Below are 20,354 nucleotides of genomic sequence, written 5' to 3'. Positions count from 1 at the left end.
AGCCTCATAAATGAATTACACTTGGTTTGATCACTCTGTTAGGAAGTGCTGCTTTTTCAGGAGAAAGAGTCAGGTTTAATGAGTTGCAATGAGTGCTAGCTGCTCGCTTCACATGGAGCACCTTGCAGCAAACAACACTTCTGTTGCTCCCACCCATGCTGAGAGAAATAGAGGTGCTGTAATTAGCACTTAGATTCCTAATAAGACTGACACTGTGATGGCTAGGTTGAAAGATTTGCTGCTACTAAAAAAAATGATAGAATTTATCCAAGGAACAGCCATCGGGTTGTGCGCTACAAACCTAGATATAAAAAACTTTTCCAGAATGGAATGAAATAAAAAATACAAACAAAAACCAAGTATACAGTAGAACCTCAGAGTTATGAACACCTTGGAAATGGAGGTTGTTCATAACTCTGAACAAAACTTTAGGGTTGTTTTTTCAAAAATTTACAACTGAACGTTGACTTAATACAGCTTTGAAACTTTACTATGCAGAAGAAAAATACCGGTTAACCATCTTAATGTAAATGAAACAAGCACATAAACAGTTTCCTTACCTTGTCAAATCTTCTTTTTTTTAAACTTTCCCTTCTTTTTTTTAGTAGTTTATGTTTAACACTGTACAATATTTGCTTTTTTTTTTTTTTTTTTTGTCTCTGTTGCCTGATTGCATACTTCCTGTTCCAATGAGGTGTGGGGCTGACTGGTCAGTCCATAACTCTAGTGTTCATAACTCTGAGGTTCTACAGTATATGTATCACCAGCAAATTTTTCAAAGATTCATGAGTGGAGCCTGTGATTACTAATATTGCAAAGTATATTAAGATAATCTTTGACTGATATTAAACATGCCACAAGTGAAGGTACTTTCTTCATAGTCATCTTTGGCAGCTTCTGAGAATTAGAGGAGTGTGTGTGTTCTTTTGATCTAGAAATATATAGGAAGGAAGTGGTTTTTACACTGAATGCTCTTCAACAACTTCAAGGAGAGGGTGGAAACTGATTACTGAACTCAACGAATTGAAGATAACTTTTTTCAAAAGTGTGACTAAGCCTGATCCTGTGAGTGCTGAGCCCCCATATCATCTCCTTAATCCCATGCAGTAGTTTTTTAAAAAATGGAGAGGCCACTTACATTACGAGGGACTCTATACTGGGAAGCACTGACTTTGAAAAAGATTTGGAGGTTGTGGTGGATAATCAGCTCCCATTGCGACGCTGTGACCACAAGGGCTAATGTGATCCTTGGATGCATAAATAGGAATCTTGAGTAGGGATAGAGAGGTTACTTTACCACATACTTTACCACTGGTACAACCATTGCTAGAGTTTCCTGTCCAGTTCTGATGTCCACAATTCAAAAAGAGTGTTGATAAATTGGAGAGGACTCCGAAAAGCTACGAGAATGATTAAAGGATTAGCAAACATACCTTAGAGTGATAGAGTCAAAGAGCTCAATCTATTCAGTTTAAAAAAGAGAAAGTTAAGAGGTGACTTGACTGCAGTCTATAAGTACGTACATGGGGGAAAAACATTTGATAATGGTCTCTTCAGTCGAGCAGAGAATGGTATAAAACCATCCAATGGCTGGAAGTTAAAACTAGACAAATTCAAACTGGAAATAAGATGTAAACTTTTAACAGCGAGAGACATTAACCAGTGGAACAACTTACCAAAAGTCATGTTGGATTCTCCACCACTGACCATTTTAAAATCAAGATTGGATGTTTGTCTAACAGACATGCTTTAGGAATTATTTGGGGAAATATGGCAGCTTCTGGCCTTGTAATCTATGAATCCATATAAAGATTTTAAAAACTATTTTATCAAGTAATTGGACCTCTGACCCACAGCTGCATAATGCACTTTTCATATTTTACAGTTTTGTGGAATGTGGTTTCCCCAGTTCTATTTCTGTTCTGCTACCAATTCTAAAATGCATCAGCAGCCAAGTACATTTCTTCGGATATTTAACTTTTTTCTACATTCTCCTGTGAGGAGAGCACTCTGAGGATTATGGTACTAAATACAATACAATGATATGCTTTTCCTCATCAGTCCCCACAACTTTACTTCCTACTAATATGCCTGTAATTTAGCGGTTTCTCTAGTTAATGTGTACTTTTGCTTTGGGTATGGTACATGAATTTCAGATTTATTTACAAGTCTTGGGGAGTTATGCTCTACTATGGTCCTTCTAGGGCCAGTCAGATGGATAGCTCCAAAGTATCAAAATATTAGAAGAAATGTATACTGGGCTGCTAATGCATATGGCTTTAGTCAAGTGCTATGCATAGTCAAGTGCTATGTACAAGACTTTCAAGAAAAGCTTTATTAATTGGCATTGCATTTAAAATGGATTAGAGTTAGAAATTTGATAATGGAGAGCTCTTCAGTCTAGCAGGCATAGGTATAGCAAGATCCATTCACTGAAAACTGAAGATATTCAAATTCACATTGGAAACAAGGTGCAAATTTTTGACAGTGAAGGTAACTAACCTTTTTTTTTTTTTTTTTTTGTTAAATACAATCTGCCTTAGAATCATAGAATACCAGCGTTGGAAGGGACCTCAGGAGATCATCTAGTCCAACCCCCTGCTCAAAGCAGGACCAATCCCCAGACAGATTTTTGTCCTAGATCCCTAAATGGCCCCCTCAAGGATTGAACTCACAACTGTGGGTTTAGCAGGCCAATGCTCAAACCACTGAGCCTTGTAGGTCTATTAGGCATGAAGAGACTTGCTCCTAAAATTAGAACAGTCTATTTTGGCTAAGCTGACAAATGATTTCTTCACCTGCATTCAAATGATAAGCATTGCTAGCAATACATTTTTCACATATTCACTTCAAGGTGGTAACTCTCTTTCAATTATACTGTCCTGCCAGTGTAAATTGATAAACCTATCACATTACCATAGCATAGGAGAATCTCTGACCTAAAACTGGAAAATATTTTGATTATTAGGATTTAAGTGAATCCATAAAAAAAGCCCTTAGGCATTCAGGTGAGATAATGACATTTTACAGCTTGTGATTGTATTTCAGTAGAAATAACTGAACGCATATTAGCCTATACTTAGGGTATGCATACACAACAGCTTGGAGATGCAATTCCTAGAGTGGCTAGACAGACATGCATTAGCTCTGCTTGAGCTAGCATGCTAATGTCACAGATCTAGATTGGTGCTATAGCCTGAACTTTGGAACAGTCTCTAGAAGGAACTCCTTCAGTGTGCCAGACCCTCTAGGGGGCCTCACTCTTCCTCCAGGTTAAGCCACGTGGCATCATCGCCTCCTTAGACTGGACCTCTGGGCCTTCAGCACTCTTGCTTCACGCCGTGAGCTCTGTTTACTGAGTACTGCTGAAAAAGATCTGGGGTTATAATGGATCACAAAGTGAATGAATCAACAATGTAACACTTGCAAAAAAGGCTAATATCCTCCTTGGGTACATTAACAGGAGTGCCATAGGTCAGATATGGGAGGCAACTGCCCTGCTCTACATAGCATGGGTGAGGCCTCAGCTGGAGTACTGTGTCCAATTCCGGCCATCATGCTTTCGGAAAGATGTGGACAAACTAGAGAAAGTTCAGAGAAGCAATAAAAGATTTTGAAAACCTGACCTGTGAGGAAAGATTAAAAACACTGAGAATGAGAACTTGAGAAAAGAAATCTGAGATGCAATCAAATAATCTTCTAATACATTAAAAGCTGTTATAAAGAAGAATGTGATCAATTGTTCTCTGTATCCACTGAAGGTAAGATAAGAAGTAACGTGTTTAATCTGCAGCAAGGGAGATTCAAGTTAGATATTATGAAAAACTTTCTAATGACAAGGTTAGTTAAATTCTAGAATAAGCATTCAAGGGGGGTTGTGGAATCCCCATTAGTGGAGGTTTTAAAGAACAAATGAACAAACATCCATCAGGGATGGTCTAGGTTTATTTGGTCCTGCCTCAATAAGAGGAGCTGGACTTGATAACTTCTCAAGGTTCCTTCCAACCCTACATTTCTATGATTCTGTGATGTGTGTGTGTTAATGTAGCTTTGTAGCATTAAATACATCCTATGGAAGATTGGCAACTTTTTTGAGTGCAAAACAGAGTTAATCAAGCCACCTCTCTTGGATTGGATATTTATATGGCTATCAAGAAGATCCAGAGTTTTCTTAATTAATAATAAAATTTTGGAAGGGATATTAAACCTTGTGCTTCAAGGTTTAAGCCAATCTCTAAGTATTAGAGATCAGGATGAAACCTATGTTGAGGTCTACTGTATCTACTACTTACTGCTGGGTTCTTAACCTTCCTTGGAAACATCTGGTATTGGCCACTGGGCCTCAGGTCTGATCCAGCATGACAGTTTCTATGTTTTAGCCATGTTGGTCCCAGGATCAGGACCGGCGCTAGGGGTTTTAGCGCCCTAGGCGCACGGCAATTTCGCCGCCCCGCGCGCTGGTCCCACGGCTCCAGTGGAGCTGCCGCAGTCATGGCTGCGGACGGTAGGCTACTCCCGTGGCTCTGGTGGAGCTGCTGCAGTCGTGCCTGCGGGAGCTCCACTGGAGCCGCGCGAGCAGCCGACCGTCCGCAGGCACGACTGCGTTAGCTCCACCGGAGCCGCAGGAACAGCCGACCGTCCACAGCCACGACTGCGGCAGCTCCACCGGAGCCGCCTGCCGCCCCCTCCAGCAAAACACCACCCACCAATAATCCTGGTGCCCTAGGTGATTGCCCAGGCCGCCTAAATGAAAGCGCCGGCCCTGCCCAGGATATGAACAAGAAAAGGTGGGTGAGGTGATAACTTTCACTAAACCAACTTCTCTTGGTGGAAGGGACAAGCTTTTAGAAGAAGAGCTCTGTGAACAACATTACCTCACCCACCTTGTCTCTCAGTTCTCATACTGAAATCTTTAGTACTACATGCAAAACATTCAATAATGTGGAATGGCAGATGAAATTCAATGTTGATGAACGCAAAACAACACACATTGGAAAACATAATCCCAACTATACGTATAAAATGATGGGATCTACATTAGCTGTTACCACTCAAGAGAGAGCGCCTGGAATCATTGTGGATAGTTGTTTGAAAACAGCCACTCAACGTGCAGCGGCAGTTAAAAAAAAATCTAACAATGTTGGGAATCATTAAGAAAGGGATAGATAATAAGACAGAAAATATCATATTGCCTCTATATAAATCCATGGTACACACACATCTTGAATACTGCATGCAGATATAGTCACCCCATCTCAAAAAAGATATATTGTAATTGGAAAAAGCTTCAGAAAAAGGGCAACAAAAATGATTAGGGGTATGGAACAGCTTCCATATGAGGAGAAATTAATAAGATTGGAAAAGAGATGACTAAGGGGGGATATGACAGAGGTCTATAAAATCATGACTGTTGTGGAGAAAGTGAATAAGGAAGTGTTATTTACTCCTTCTCATAACACAAGAACTAGGGGTCACCCAATGCAATTAATAGGCAGCAGGTTTAAAACAAACAAAAGGAAGTATTTCTTCACACAATGCATAGTCAACCTGTGGAACTCCTTGCCAGAGGATGTTGTGAAGGTCAAGACTATAACAAGGTTCAAAAATGAACTAGATAAGTTCATGGAGGATAGGTCCATCAATGGCTATTAGCCAGGATGGGCAGGGATGGTGTCCCTAGACGCCTGTTTGCCAGAAGCTGGGAATGGGTGACAAAAAGATAGATCACTTGGTGATTACCTGGTCTGTTCATTCCCTCTGGGGCACCTGGCACTGGCCACTGTCGGAAGACAGGATACTGGGCTAGATGGACCTTTGACTGACCATGTATGGCTGTTCTTGTCTTCTTATGCTCACAAATCTTACTATTTGTGGCTCATAGGTGTTAAAGTAGCTGCACAGCAGGCTGGGAATCAACATTAAAATATTTCAAGATGATCAGGCATTGATTACTTGCTGAGAGAAAAAGTAGATCAATTACATGAAATTTCTATTTCTGGACATGAACTGATCATGATTTTCATTATACAATCAGGAAAGTCATTTGGGTGGCTTACAGAAAATTCACTATTCCCCAGAAATCTGACTGATTTAATCAATGTGAAATCATAAGCAATCATTCAGTGGCCACTACGGGCCTGATTCAAAGTCTGCTGAAGTCGACAGAAAGACTCCCATTGCCTTCAACAGACTTTGTATGAGGCCTTACACACAGCAATTTTCGAACGAAAAAACCAGGAAGACAAACTATTCCCATGGTCAGGTTCTACTGAGTCTCAATTGGCACTAGATTTGTTCATTAATCAGTAAAGTTTTAAAGAGAACAAGTTCTCACAAATAAGACGATATTGTTACATCTGAATATCGATCATGAAGTGAATACTTATTTTCTCTTCCTAGAATTATTATCTCCTGCCTCTGTACAGTGTTCACATATTTTTATTTAGGTTAATTCAGTCATTGATAGTAGTCAAGTGCTATGGAAAGTAAAATTTTCTTTTGCCCTTTTTTGTAATTATTTATTATGAAAAAAGATCAAACAGCAAAAATAGAAAGTAAACAAATGTATTCAAATTCATCAGCTGATAGAACTGTACAAGCCAAACTAATGACAAAGTCATCACAGCAAAACAAAGTAACAACATTAATACGAAAACAAGCAACCCCCCAAAATGAGACACTGACAGAATGAGACATGGCATAACAAATTACACAATGGACAGCATCTACTGGCATTTGCAATTGTGAATCAAAGGAATGAGACAAACATGGCCATATATTAACCAGAGGATCTCAGACCAAAAGATTATAATAATAATGTTCCTTTATCATGGTTACACTTCAAGGGGATAAATGAGATTATAAAGTTAATTCTTTAAGATATCTTGGCATTGGCTATATCCTGCTATGAATTAGCTTTAAATTTAGTTTGTCTAACTCTTCAGAGACATTGGGCCTTTTAAAATATTGCTTAAAATGCAATTCCAATGAGATTGTGGTATTTTGCTTTTCACAAATGTCCAAACTCTTCTTAAGCCTTATCCCTGCTTTGTTTTTTCATCTCAATTATTACGTTGGGCTCTCATGGATTGACTGAAGGGAAAGAAGAGAGTAGGGAGCTGTTGAGTTCAATGAATGAACACACTATCCCTATATTACAATCTGTGGGATTTGGTGAGATTTCTGGAAAACTAGAGAAATTCCACACAGTGTCTGTGGCATGAATTCTTGCAAGCTGTGCAAATTCACTAACTCTTCGCATCACACAGAAACACTGTCTCTCAAAAAGTTATCCTCTGCCGTTTTAAGGATTATATGGAAAATAATGAGAACAGACACTTTAAATGGCAACATGACACATTTATTCATTGATTTCCAACGGGTGTTAAACCACTGGAGAGACATCCAGTATGTTTATAAGACCACCACAGATATGACTATATTTGCATATTATGTCTAACTCACTACCATGCCCTCTTTTTCTTAAAGGCACTAGCTATAAATAAAAAACAAACAAATACAATTAGGGTAATGCCAGGAAACAACTGGTTGCGTGTATGGACGTCTACTTTCATGTCTGCACACACTCATGCTTTAAATGTACAATTTCAAAAAAAGTATATTCAAAATAATAAAAAAGTTACCTTCATTTTCGGCATTACAACTGATAAAATGAAACATGCAGAAAAATCCAGCAAAACAGAAATCAGTGCATCATTTTGTCAGAATGAAGCAGTTCCTGATCACCTTTTACGTTCTGTGATTACATTCATAGTACAAGGCAAAAAACATCTGGCGTCAGTATCATTTACCTGCTGTTCCATTCCTTCTCCAACATCTTTGGATAGTGAAATCTACTTTTGGGAATATAGGTTAAATTGTAATGCTGTGTTTTCAACAGTCCTGATAGTGCAGCATGGCCAAACACAGCTGCTTGTCTTTACTGTTCTATTTCCAGGCTATCCATTTTTAAATCAGGTGGTTTAAAGCTAATCATTTCTTCATACGTAATCTCTGGAGGGGACAGAAAAGAAAAATAGGTGTGAACTATCTGAATCTGAAATACATCACATTTAAGTAGTGAAATACATCACATTTAAGTGGCCTAAAGTAGCTGAGAAGCATCATACAATATTGATTTAAAAAAAAAATTCAAGGCAAAACAGAACACAGGTACAGTGAAATCATTTGTATTTCTAACCTTACTAAGGACTTAATCAAAAGCCTGCTGAAGTCAGTGGGAGTCTTTCCATTGGCTTCAATAGACTGCGGATCATGCTCTAAGATATTATTTTACGACTGATTTATGTTCAGCAGTTGACTACTAAAACACACTAGCCCTGAAAAGGAAATGCAGAGAATACTGTCAAAGAGCTGCCAGAATGGTTTAAGGAAAAACAAAATACTATACATCATGCAACCTTTAGAAAAGTCCAAACATGTTTATTTTAAAGTACATTTTGCCATCACATTTCTTTAGCTGCAGAAAAGTGTTCTTCATCCATTTCTCAATTCATTGCCTTCAAACATAAATGAAACACTTGAACCTCTGCAGTTACGCTTTGTTCTTTGAGGGTTGTGCTGTAATGTATGTAGATTTAAGGTTTTCTTACAGGATATTTGTTTGCTGTATAGCATGTTAGCTCTCAAGCCTGCTTACACTAAGACTCGCCCAAAGTGGTACTATGCACTCCTATTTTGCCCTGCTTCTGCCCAATCCTTTTCTCTCCATGATGACAGCAATCTCCATTCAACAAGGACTAAGGGCCTGTTCCTCTCCACACTGAAGTAAATGACATACTTCACACTGGTGCAGGAACAAGCCTTTGCTCACTGGCCAGTGTTTAGAGCTGATCAACCTGCTCATGTGAACTGGTTTAGTAAAAAGATCCATGTACTGGGGCAGTGAGAGAAAGAGCGTGCACATGTGCAGTAAGCATGTATGGCATTTCTTTAAAATAGATTTTAAATGTTAGGTAACATCGAGATCCTGGCCCCTGCTGTAGCTGCTTTGCATTGCTCAGGTGGTGCAAAGCAGTCATGACGACTGCTTTACTGATTACCAGAGGATTCCCCCAGTTTAAGGGAATCCCTGGTTAGTGTTACTCTGCACAATCCCCCAGGTCTGGGATATAGGCCGGAACAGTTGGGCTGTCTCTATGTCCCAGTGATTGATCCCTAGCTCCTAGAATGGCCCCTCTGAGCCTAAGGCCATGTCTACATCTAAAATTTTGCAGCGCTGGTTGTTACAGCTGTATTAGTACAGCTGTATAGGGCCAGCGCTGCAGTGGCCACACTTACAGCAACCAGCGCTGCAAGTGGTGTTAGATGTGGCCACACTGCAGCGCTGTTGGGCGGCTTCAAGGGGGGTTCCGGGAACGCGAGAGCAAACCGGGGAAGAAGACCAGCTTCGCCGCGGTTTGCTCTCGCGTTCCCGAAGCCACCCTGCAAACCGCAGGGAAGGAGACCTGCTTGCTCGGGGTTCCGGGAACGAGAGAGCAAACCGGGAAAGGAGACCAGCTTCGCCGCGGTTTGCTCTCGCGTTCCCGGAGCCACCCTGCAAACCGCAGGGAAGGAGACCTGCTTGCTCGGGGTTCCGGGAACGAGAGAGCAAACCGCGGCGAAGCTGGTCTCCTTCCCCGGTTTGCTCTCTCGTTCCCGGAACCCCGAGCAAGCAGGTAAGGAGAACCGCTTGCTCGGCGGTTCGGGGAACGAGAGAGCAAACCGGGAAAGGAGACCAGCTTTGCCGCGGTTTGCTCTCTCGTTCCCGGAGCCACCCTGCAAACCGCAGGGAAGGAGAACCGCTTGCTCGGCGGTTCGGGGAACGAGAGAGCAAACCGGGAAAGGAGACCAGCTTCGCCGCGGTTTGCTCTCGCATTCCCGGAGCCACCCTGCAAACCGCAGGGAAGGAGACCTGCTTGCTCGGGGTTCCGGGAACGAGAGAGCAAACCGCGGCGAAGCTGGTCTCCTTTCCCGGTTTGCTCTCTCGTTCCCCGAACCGCCGAGCAAGCGGTTCTCCTTACCTGCTTGCTCGGGGTTCCGGGAACGAGAGAGCAAACCGGGAAAGGAGATCAGCTTGATTACCAGAGGCTTCCTCCTTCCACGGAGGTCAAGAAAAGCGCTGGTATGTGTTTACATTGGATTACCAGCGCTGGATCACCAGCGCTGGATCCTCTACACCCAAGACAAAACGGGAGTACGGCCAGCGCTGCAAACAGGGAGTTGCAGCGCTGGTGATGCCCTGCAGATGTGTACACCTTCAAAGTTGCAGCGCTGTAACTCCCTCACCAGCGCTGCAACTTTCTGATGTAGACAAGCCCTAAGACAGCCTGGTATATAAAAAAGAGCCACTGAGCCTTGCAAGATACAATCCAGGGTCAAGGCCTTAATTTCTTCAAAAGCTGGTGTTGGAGACGGTATTAGAAATGAATACTGTAGGTCAGGGGTAGGCAACCTATGGCATGCGTGCCAAAGGTGTCACATGAGCTGATTTTCAGTGGCACTCACACTGCCCAGGTCCTGGCCACTGGTCCGGGGGGGCTCTGCATTTTAATTTAATTTTAAATTAAGCTTCTTAAACATTTTAAAACCCTTATTTACTTTACATACAACAATAGTTTAGTTATATATTATAGACTTATAGAAAGAGACCTTCTAAAAACATTAAAATGTATTACTGACATGTGAAACTTTAAATCAGAGTGAATAAATGAAGACTCGGCACACCACTTCTGAAAGGTTGCCGACCCCTGCCGTAGGTTGTGTATGTTATGCTTTTGTGATTATTAAGCTGCTTATTCTATTCTCACGCCATCTATTCTACTGAGAGTACTACTGCAGATGTTGTGCCAAAATGAGGGGAAGTGCTGCAGCAGCTAAGGAAATGTACTGCATAATGCATTCAACTCCAAATGGTGTGTTCCGGGTTGTTGCATTTTGAGATATTTTCTAACTGATTTAACAGCCAGAAATTTCCTGGCTGCAAACCTCAGCAATATGTCATGGAGATTTAGGAAGCTCTTAGGACATACCCTGAGAGATGCCAAGCACTTGTAACCTCAGGTGCTTGGTTCCCCGCTCAGGATCAACCACTTAGGGACTTTTAAGTTTGAAGGATAAAAAAATAGGGAGAAATGGGCTATCACTTTCTTTTGTAATTAGGCCAATATTCCATTAACAACTCAGAAATCCTTTATGTAAATGAGACCTTCAGGGTCTCCCTATTTCAATGCAGCACTTACTGTGCTTGAGAAGCAGTATTAAATAATACTAATTGTCATAAAAAAAACTTGTAGAAATTTCTGCTTGCAGGAAATATTCAGGATCTTATTATTAATGGAAAGAGAGATTATTTGTTTCCATCATGAAATGCTGTCATTGTGGAGATGTACATGAGCCTGGAGTTGTATGGATTAATAAGAGGACATAGTCTCTCTGCAGTTAACACTTCTGGTTGGTTTCTATTAAAGTCCCAGTTACGATCACTTCTCTACTTTCATCTAACCTATATCTATTATTCTGAAATTTCTTTTGTGTTATCCTCTGCCAAGGAAAATTCATTTTGGACTGTTCAGAGGAAATTATGAAGGCATTCTTGAAACAGGCTGGAAAATCAGTACAGTGCATTTTTTTGAAATTTATCTTTGCCCCTTTTTTTGCCACGTCTTTCACAATTTGATCTAGAAATCCAGAATTGGTTTATTCTATTTTCTCACAAGAAGTGTTAACACTTCAGACTATTTGTATAAAGATAATTTCAGGTAAGCACCTGAATTAATGCTATGTGTTTCCCTTTATTTTTATTCATGATATAAAATAAAAAGAGACCGTTAACTTTACAGAATTGAATCAAAAGAAGATTCACTTGGTATATTGTTTGGTTGAAAATCAGTTTTCTACTGCCTAGTGAAATGCTGAGTCCAACAAACCTGACTCCACTTGAATATGAATTTTAGTTGCCTGTTGAGAGCTGAATCACTATAAACATAAAAGCCAGATTTTGAAAGTCAGCCACCTGACTGACTACCTACTTAGGCACCTAAAAGAAAGACTAACCTGATTTGCAGAGCTGCTTAACTGGCACTGGTGTTGATGGACCGTGAGGACCCTCAGCACCTTTGAAAATCAGGCCACCTTCATTCAGGTGAATAAATATGGATTTAACTTTAAGCAACCAACTTCAAAAATTCTGACTGGAATGTTCTTATTTGTTTTGTTGGTCTTCCTAGAAGGATTCTTCTGTTGTCATCCATTTCATGTGTCCTGCTCTACTGACTACATGGAGAGAGTATGACTTTTCTACTATCAAGATGGCTTTCATTAAATAAAATTACACATATGCTCAGGCTTATGCACCAGAGAATCTCTCACCTGAGAGTTGAATAAAGGAAGCCAGACACCTAAGCACTTGGCTATTTTCTGTCTCTGCTGATTATGTTAACTTTTCTTTGAAGACTATTCCCTAGATTTTTATAGCATGTATCAAAGCAAAGGAACAATCCCTCTCCAAATAAACTAGCTCAAACAATCTCTGTAGATACTATATGAATTGATGAATATTAAGGCGGTGTACACTATAAAAGCTGAATTGTTAAATGGCGGTTCTTATAAAGTTACTAATATGTAACTTTAAGCAAAGTTAAGCAAAGTACAATATTTTTGTTCCAGTCTGGTCATAAATGTTGGTTGAAAAGCTTTCGCCTCTTGGGGGAAAATTGCTAACTGACTGAATTGGGCTGGGAGGTGGCAGTGGGGAGATAAGTGTTAATAGGGAGGATTGTGTGAATTTTAGGGAACAGGAACTCCCAGGGTCCTTTTTGTACATCCTCCCAAAATCTCTTAGGACTGCCTGATCCTGAACATATTGACCAAAAACCATACGATCCTTCAAGCACTCCCAAAGGATGTCTGAGATGCTATCCCTAATCTAGGTTAGAAGGGTAGCAGTGGATTGCATCACCCCAAACTGAAATATCATTGCATAATAATTGGAGCTGCTTGCAGATATAAGGATTTTCACAGACAAATTTCTCTTTTGTCAAAAAGTTTTGAAATTCAAAATGTTTCTAACCAATTTTATATGTGAAACAGGAATGACCAAGTCTAGCTGTCTTCACACAGGTGTTATTTCATGGACTTCAGCTGAGTTACTCTTGATTTCCACTGGTTGGTGTAAGTAAAAAGAGGATCAGGCTCTTAATTTCATTATTGTTCCAGCTAGTGAGGTTCTTTCACTGGCAGGAGAAGTAGGATAAGGGGGCAGAGTTAAGGTTGTTTTGGGTACCTCAACAGGAGTATTCTTTTCAGCAGTTAGGTGTTGGATTTTTTGTTTTTCAGTAACTAAAAAACATTCAAAATTCCAGACTTTTAACCCACCCCCAAACGCCCCTGATTTGAAATCACCATATTATTAAATTATCATCAATTAATGGCTGATTTACAGTCTTAACTCTACCTTACCAATACTTTCAGTTAGGGAATATAATAAATGCTGTGTTTGCTAATCTGTCCTTTATTACTGCTCACATGGGACTATAAATACCAAAATATGAAAAATGTTAGCTATAAAAAGTCAACAAAATACACATAGGCACGAAAGATTTAGGGCAAACCGATATTATGAATAAAGGCATGCAAAAAGTTTAAGAGTATAAAAATACCATCTCATTCCGCTGTAACTCCTGCAATCAAGTGATACAAGGTAAATAATTCAATATTTAAGGCTTTTCATTCTAAAAGGCACATGCAATACAGAATGTTCAAAATGTTTTAACACACAATGTTAGAGCGACATGCTGTTTTTATATGTTGCAGGATTCATGTTTCAGAAAACAGATCCTTCCTAGAACTTTTTACAAAATGTGAGATTAGCTGTTTCATTTATTCCTGAGACCACTGACAACCAACAATGACAACAATGACAACCTCCCACATCTCCCTTTCTATGTCCCAAAACTAAATGAAGTACACTGTACTACTCTGAGAATGTGCTTAAAGAGAACACAGTTTTTTCCTTACAAACCAATAAAAAATTCAGATTTAAAATATATTTTTAATAACAGACTAAAAAAGGAATAATGCTTGTTTTTCCCCTCGTTGTTTGAATTTTCCTACGAAGTTCCTCACAAATGGAATAGAGACGTCTCACATATATTAGATTCTTTAATACAGTGTAATTCTTCCGTTGATGGGGACAGGAGTTAATTCCATAAAAGCTAGAGGAGAGACATGCATAAAAATCTTACAAACTGATGGGAAACTATATTCACAAACTAAGCTGAGCAGCTCTGTGAAAAATTAAAAAATCCCTGTTCCTGTCTTTTTTGTTTAGGTAGTAAATCAGCATTTCAATGGACAAATCTTCTATCCTCATCAAGGACAACATGGTTTAACAAAAGCACATTCCCACTGCACTTATCTCTAACTTTTTGTGTCTTAAAAGAAGACAATAATCAGTCAAGGAACCGTTTGGCTAACCAATGGCCAAACTCTCCCCTTATATACAGGGTATTAGGTATAACTTATGTTGCTCAGGAGTGTAAATAATCCACACCCTTGAGGGATGTAATTGACACCGACTCAAGCGCTAGTGTAGACAAAGCTATGTCAGTGGGAGAACTTCTCCTGCCAATACAGCTACTGCCTCTTGTGGAGGCAGGAGGTAAGTTGACAGAAGAGCTCTTAGCTTACAGCGTCTCCACCACAAGCACTACAACGGTGCAGCTATGCTGCTGTAAGTGCTGTAGTGTAGATGTAGCCTATAAGTTAAAACTGAAGCTTTACTGAAGATCTAGGTAACATTGTTTTTTCAGTGATGTTAGCTATGATTCTCCAATTCACAGTTTAAGAGGAGTTCACGTCTAACTATGTAGCCATTCAAAGAGTCCCTTCAAATTAAAAATACCAATAGCTAGTTTATAAAGGTCTAATCAGAGTGTTCAATTTCAACCACAATATTGGTACAATACAAATAATGTTTAAGGAAAAAAGAAAAATTGATTCCTCTTAAACGGAACAGAAATAATCTTTTAAGTACAAGGTTGAATGTATTACCTTATAAAATAAGAAATGGGCAACTTGCACAAGAAAGTGACAGTTCCTGTATTCAGAGCTGCGTAAACTACAATTCTGTGTTGGAGTTTTAGTTCCTGGTATTCCTTCCTTTATGGTACAGATTTAATATGGTACTTATTTATGTAATGAATTTTTTTGTCAATATAACACAACAGTTTGAATGTACTGATGTAAACACTTTGCAGGTCTGCATGCACACAGCATCTCTTCGCAGCCAAAACTTCACCGACAGTCAGGAACACACTGACTAACCCATCTCTCACCCCTGGCCCCCAGGAAGCTGTTATACTACAAAGGGTCTATTTACATTTTTGTAACAAATAAGCTTCAAATATGGAATATATCCAAGGACTAAAAACGTCTATCTGAAGCCCACGGCCATTAGTAAAGCAGCCCATAACTGGGCCTATACAGCTGTTTTACTTAGCAAAACCAAGTAAATGTTTTAATGTTAAAAATCAAGAACTTGTATATGTGGTGGAAGCAGAAAAACCCCTCCCTCAACATAGCAGTAAAATTGCCATAAATGTCTTAAAACTCAGAAGGAGTAGCTTCCTAGTCTCTAGAGAAATTCTAACAGAAGAGAGGCAAAAATACTATATCAAAGCTTCAGAATGTGTCAGTTTCTGGTAATACAGAAACTCAATTGTGATAAAATTAGAGGATCTGCAACTGCTTCAGTTTTGTGATGGATTTTCTAGTAAATGTCAGTAAGCGATCATGCACAAATGGCTCTATTCCTTCATTTGGAATATTATTCTTCCCTAATAAGAATAAAAGGACAGTATTTTGCCATGTTTTAATGCTCTCCTAGCTAAAGCTGCAAAAATATTATTTCAATCAAGCCATTCTTTAGACCTACAAAGGAGATAAGGACATTTCTTTCTAAACAATCCCAAACCCTTGATTTCTCCCCTTTCAAGAATTTCAACCAGGTTAGCCTCATTAAGGAATGCTTTTACCTGAAATCATATCTTTTAAAGATATACTAACCAAACAAACCTCCCAAATAATTCTTATATAAGATTGCCTGTGCACTTAATTTTTCAGCACATGGAATGAGAACACACATTTGCTGGAATGCAGCATCTGAAATATTAATTGTGATTTTCCTCAGATAAATTGTTTGATCACCTAGATGTTTCTGCTTCTATTCATACAATTAAAAGTCAAAATAATTCAAGTGAAATAATAAGACAGCAGAATCAGACTTAGTATTTGTCTTATTTTCAAAGCCTTAGGTATTTTCAAGGACCATTTTCTAATGAATGATGAAGTATGTAGAGAAGAGAATGAGGAGAACTATATATCTCATCCTTGTGCAGAGGTCCAACAAAAAGGCCTATGCTCAACTGCAATTCCATGCAAGCCCTATTTTGAAGGCTTACGTAGGGTGACCAGACAGCAAGTGTTAAAAATCGGGATGGGGGTGGGGGGTAATAGGAGTCTATATAAGAAAAAGACCCAAAAATTGGACTGTCCTTATAAAAATCAGGACATCTAGGCTACCCTACCCAGTCACCCTAGGCTTACGTGGCCCATAGGCCTCGGGCTGGCCCTTTGAACAAGGGTTAATTTCACCATCTTTTTGATGCAACAGAATCTGCTGCTGCTGCATAAAATATTCTTGCTTTTTATAGAGAAGTTATCCCCACTTCCCAGTTTCAGCTCAGGAATCGTTAAGCCAAGTTTGCCCCTGCAACCATTTTAAAAGAGGATTGCATCACGAAGAGGAATTAATTTTGTGAAAGGGAAATTGTTAAACCTTCCTGTCAAGGGTTCAGTCCTCTGAGGAAATAGCAGACAAACCAATTAAGCACCCGTACAGCAGCAAATGCAGGATGGATTCATATTAGACAAGATAACTGCAAGGCAACATGTGCTTCCAGGCTTTGCAGCAGACAAATTTTGTGGACGGAGCAGTTGATGGCAATCAGCTCTCATCATCTGTCCAGAGGTAGCAGAATTATAGGAGAGCCCTCCTCAAGCTAACAGAGGGTTGCTCCTCCCTGACTGGACACTGTGGCCCGTTTCCTGCCCAGCACTAGTGTAGCTTTGCACCACCACTATACCTCAGCCTCTGTAGGATTTCACCAGTGTGGAGGGATTCTTGGGTGACACAGATATAGGTGGCCGGTTTACAAGGACATGACTGTGTGTGTGTGTTTGTGGGGCAGGGAGGGGAAGGATAAGAGGGCACTGAAGAGGATCCCTTAAACTCCAGGTATATCCAGCTGCTGGAACAGATCCCTGGAGCTCTGGGTAAGAGTTAATTTGGAGTAGGGACCAGCTTCAGAACTGGGGGAGTAAAAAGATCATTTACAGTTGTTTTTTGCAGCACCCGTTCTACACTGAGCCCTCACCAGTCGCAGCTCAGTATCTAGTCTAGAGATTCCTCACAAAGAACAGTTTCCTCAAGCTCCCACTTTATAGCACTCACATCAACATAGCCAAACTCCATAGAAGAGCATACAATGAACCAGGACCGGCTCTAGCAATTTCGCCGCCCCCAAGCACAGTGGCACGCCGCGGGGGGCGCTTTGCCGCTCGCCAGTCCCACGGCTCCGGTGGACCTCCCGCAGGCTTCCCTGCAGGGGGTCCAGTGGTCCCGCGGCTCCGATGGACCTCCCGCAGGCGTGCCTGCGGATGCTCCACCAGAGCCGCGGGACCAGCGGACCCTCCGCAGGCACACCTGCGGGAGGTCCACCGGAGCCATCTGCCGCCCTCCCAGCAACTGGCAGAGCGCCCCCAGCGGCGTGCCGCCCCAAGCATGCGCTTGCCGCGCTGTGGCCTGGAGCCGGCCCTGCAATGTACCAGGCTCCCCATAGCTAAACTACATGAAGAAATATGCTGTATAAACCAGCTCTGCCATAGCCATAGCCAGGATTCTCTGCTCAGACCACTCAGTACCATTTAAGCAATGCTAAGTGGCTTTAAATTGGCTGGAGACAGAATTCTGGCCCTTCCCCCACCCCCCCTAAACTCTCCACTAGTGGAAAGCTGGCAGAGGTAGCTCCATCGCATGCTGTGCTAGCCGTCCTCACCACTTGCATAAGGGGCAGTGGCGGTGTGGTGGTGGTGGTGTGATAGGAAAGGTCTCAGAGAGAAGGGGGCATGCCAGACTGAAGCTTCACTACACAGATTTTCCACTGGCCTACAGTTCCTTATGCCAATAGTATACGTTAGTTAGTGCTGCCTTTGCACTGGTCAGTCCTGAACTAAGGGGCTGCAACCAGCTACATGAAGCCCCATAGTTTGGATGGAATAGAGAATCAAAACCTTAGACTCCGGTGCCAATCAAAAATGAAGAAACACCACCCCTCTGCCCACAGACTATCTCCCTGTGTACTGCTATGATAATTTGGGGAATCTGTCTATGCATCATTTATGAATTCTGGTTGATGTTATGAAATTGCTGTATTTCTGAATACCTGTGTATGTGGAACCCACTGTTTGCTGATAGGGGTTTTATGATGTCCCTGGGTCAAATCAGACCATGGACAATGGTTAGTCATTAGACCTAAAATGGTCACCTATTCTGGTGGAATCACCTTGGGACAATGGCTTGGCTGAAACTGGGAGTTAGTTACTCATACTTCACTGAAGGGAGTGGAAAATCTCCAGCAGCAGAACAAAGAAACCAAGGGACTGATGCTAGCTTTTAAAAGCCACCAAGGCTGGGTGGGTCAGGGAGACTCAGGAAAGTTTGTGCAGCAGAGAGAAGCATCCTGTTTAACAGCAGGACCAGCCGAGGTCAGAGAAAGTTAGCTGACAGAGAGGGAGAGAAGTTCCAAGTTTCTGAAGAGAAGTCATGAGCTGCAGGAGAAGGGTCCTGGATACCCCGAAGAACTCTATAGAGTGGTAAGGAAACTGAGGCAGCAAAAATGCATATACGTGTGTTTATTAGATCTATGCATTCCTCGTGGTAAGTAAAGAGTAATCATGTTTAGAATTGTATGCAAATCTCTGTACGTCTGTTGGCTTTCATTGTCATGTGTCCCTGAAGAATTAAATGGTAAACCCACACTGTTCAGGAGGTAGAATCCTAGGGAAGAGTGTGCTTAAGCTACAGAGATCACCACTAGTCCCAGGGGCTAGGCAGTTGGACTGCGGGGTCTCAGCTCTTAGGAGGAAGTGCTAAATAGAGAGTATGCCCAGAGAATCCAGCCAGGTGCAATGATTATTCCTGTACCCTCTCCAACATACACATGGAGGGGAGTTTTAAGAAAGAATCAAGATGTCTTGTGCACTCCACTTTATCTTGCCATGTTTTCAATTTCCTCCATCTCAAATGGAATATGTAAAAAAAATTTCCAAAAATATTCAGAGAGTTTCTTGTTTGTGTGTGTGTATGCTGAAAGGTAGAATCACAACAGATCTTTTAATGGCCATAGCAGCTGCACGTATGAGGTCAAACTTCTGGAAGCGCACTATACAACTGGAACAAATAGTTTGGGCAAGCACTGGGGTTCAGATTCACCCTGTAGAAAGGGACAACAAAAAGCATATCCAATACTTTAATCCCACATAATCCTTTTGGAATTGAAATGGTGCAAAGGCCATAGGCTGGCCCTCTACACAAAGAGGAAGTTCACCCTGGGTGTGCAGGCCTAATTTGCTTTAGCTTTTAGTGTGATTGCATGCACAGGAAATGGTTAACAGGCCATTTGTTGACACATTTGCTATGACTGCAGAAGAAGGGTCAGAGCCAAAACTAAACATGATGTAAACTGGCATCATTCCACTATCCCAGACGAGGATCTGGCAAACAAGAGTTTACAGAGGAATCAAAGTACAGGATTCTTACAAGATCACTTGCACCTGCCTTCACATGGGGCTGTGCGTGTTGAGGAAAATCCAGTGTCCAGATAATGGAAAGAGTGACTAGAAGCATAGGGGGGAATACACAAAATTTGCCTTGTTATTCTGAAGTTTCTGAGTTCAAATTGTGTTGCAATTCACTGGGCAAGAACCAGATAAAAACTGTTTTTTAAGCAAATATATTTGTTGCTGCACATTTGAGCAGCTGCATACAATTCTCCCTTACCTTTCCATTCATCTATGGTTCGTTCTTTATTCTCTATCGACTCATCATACAGTTCGGCCTCAGGCTCATCATCAGGATCATGATACTGAACAAAGTAAGCATGTGCGAGTGCTTCTGAGGCAGTTATTCTTTTATCACTGTCCAATATAAGCATCTTCTCAAGAAGATCTACAGCTAGGGCAAAAAAGCAACTCAAATTAAACTTAAAACATATCACATGGATAAGAAAAAATCT

The 20,354-nt window shown here is 41.0% G+C and overlaps 1 protein-coding gene across 3 annotated transcripts in view; it reads right to left on the bottom strand.

Moving 5' to 3' along the window:
* Positions 1-7,338: 7,338 nt before the first annotated feature.
* MAPK11 (mitogen-activated protein kinase 11) overlaps positions 7,339-20,354 on the bottom strand; it is a 54,788-nt gene continuing 41,772 nt past the window's right edge. For all 3 annotated transcript variants that reach the window (XM_030549191.1, XM_030549190.1, XM_030549192.1), the window contains 2 exons: positions 20,120-20,293; positions 7,339-8,013 (listed from right to left, as the gene is read on the bottom strand). In XM_030549191.1, coding sequence (XP_030405051.1) covers positions 7,940-8,013; positions 20,120-20,293 — 248 coding nt within the window. In that variant the 3' untranslated portion in view covers positions 7,339-7,939. The remainder of the gene's footprint in view (positions 8,014-20,119; positions 20,294-20,354) is intronic.

This window comes from Gopherus evgoodei, chromosome 1 (genome assembly GCF_007399415.2).
Source record: "Gopherus evgoodei ecotype Sinaloan lineage chromosome 1, rGopEvg1_v1.p, whole genome shotgun sequence".
NCBI classification, from domain to species: domain Eukaryota; kingdom Metazoa; phylum Chordata; order Testudines; family Testudinidae; genus Gopherus; species Gopherus evgoodei.
Note: the sequence above shows the minus strand (reverse complement) of the source record. Positions and strands in the feature narration are given on the sequence as shown.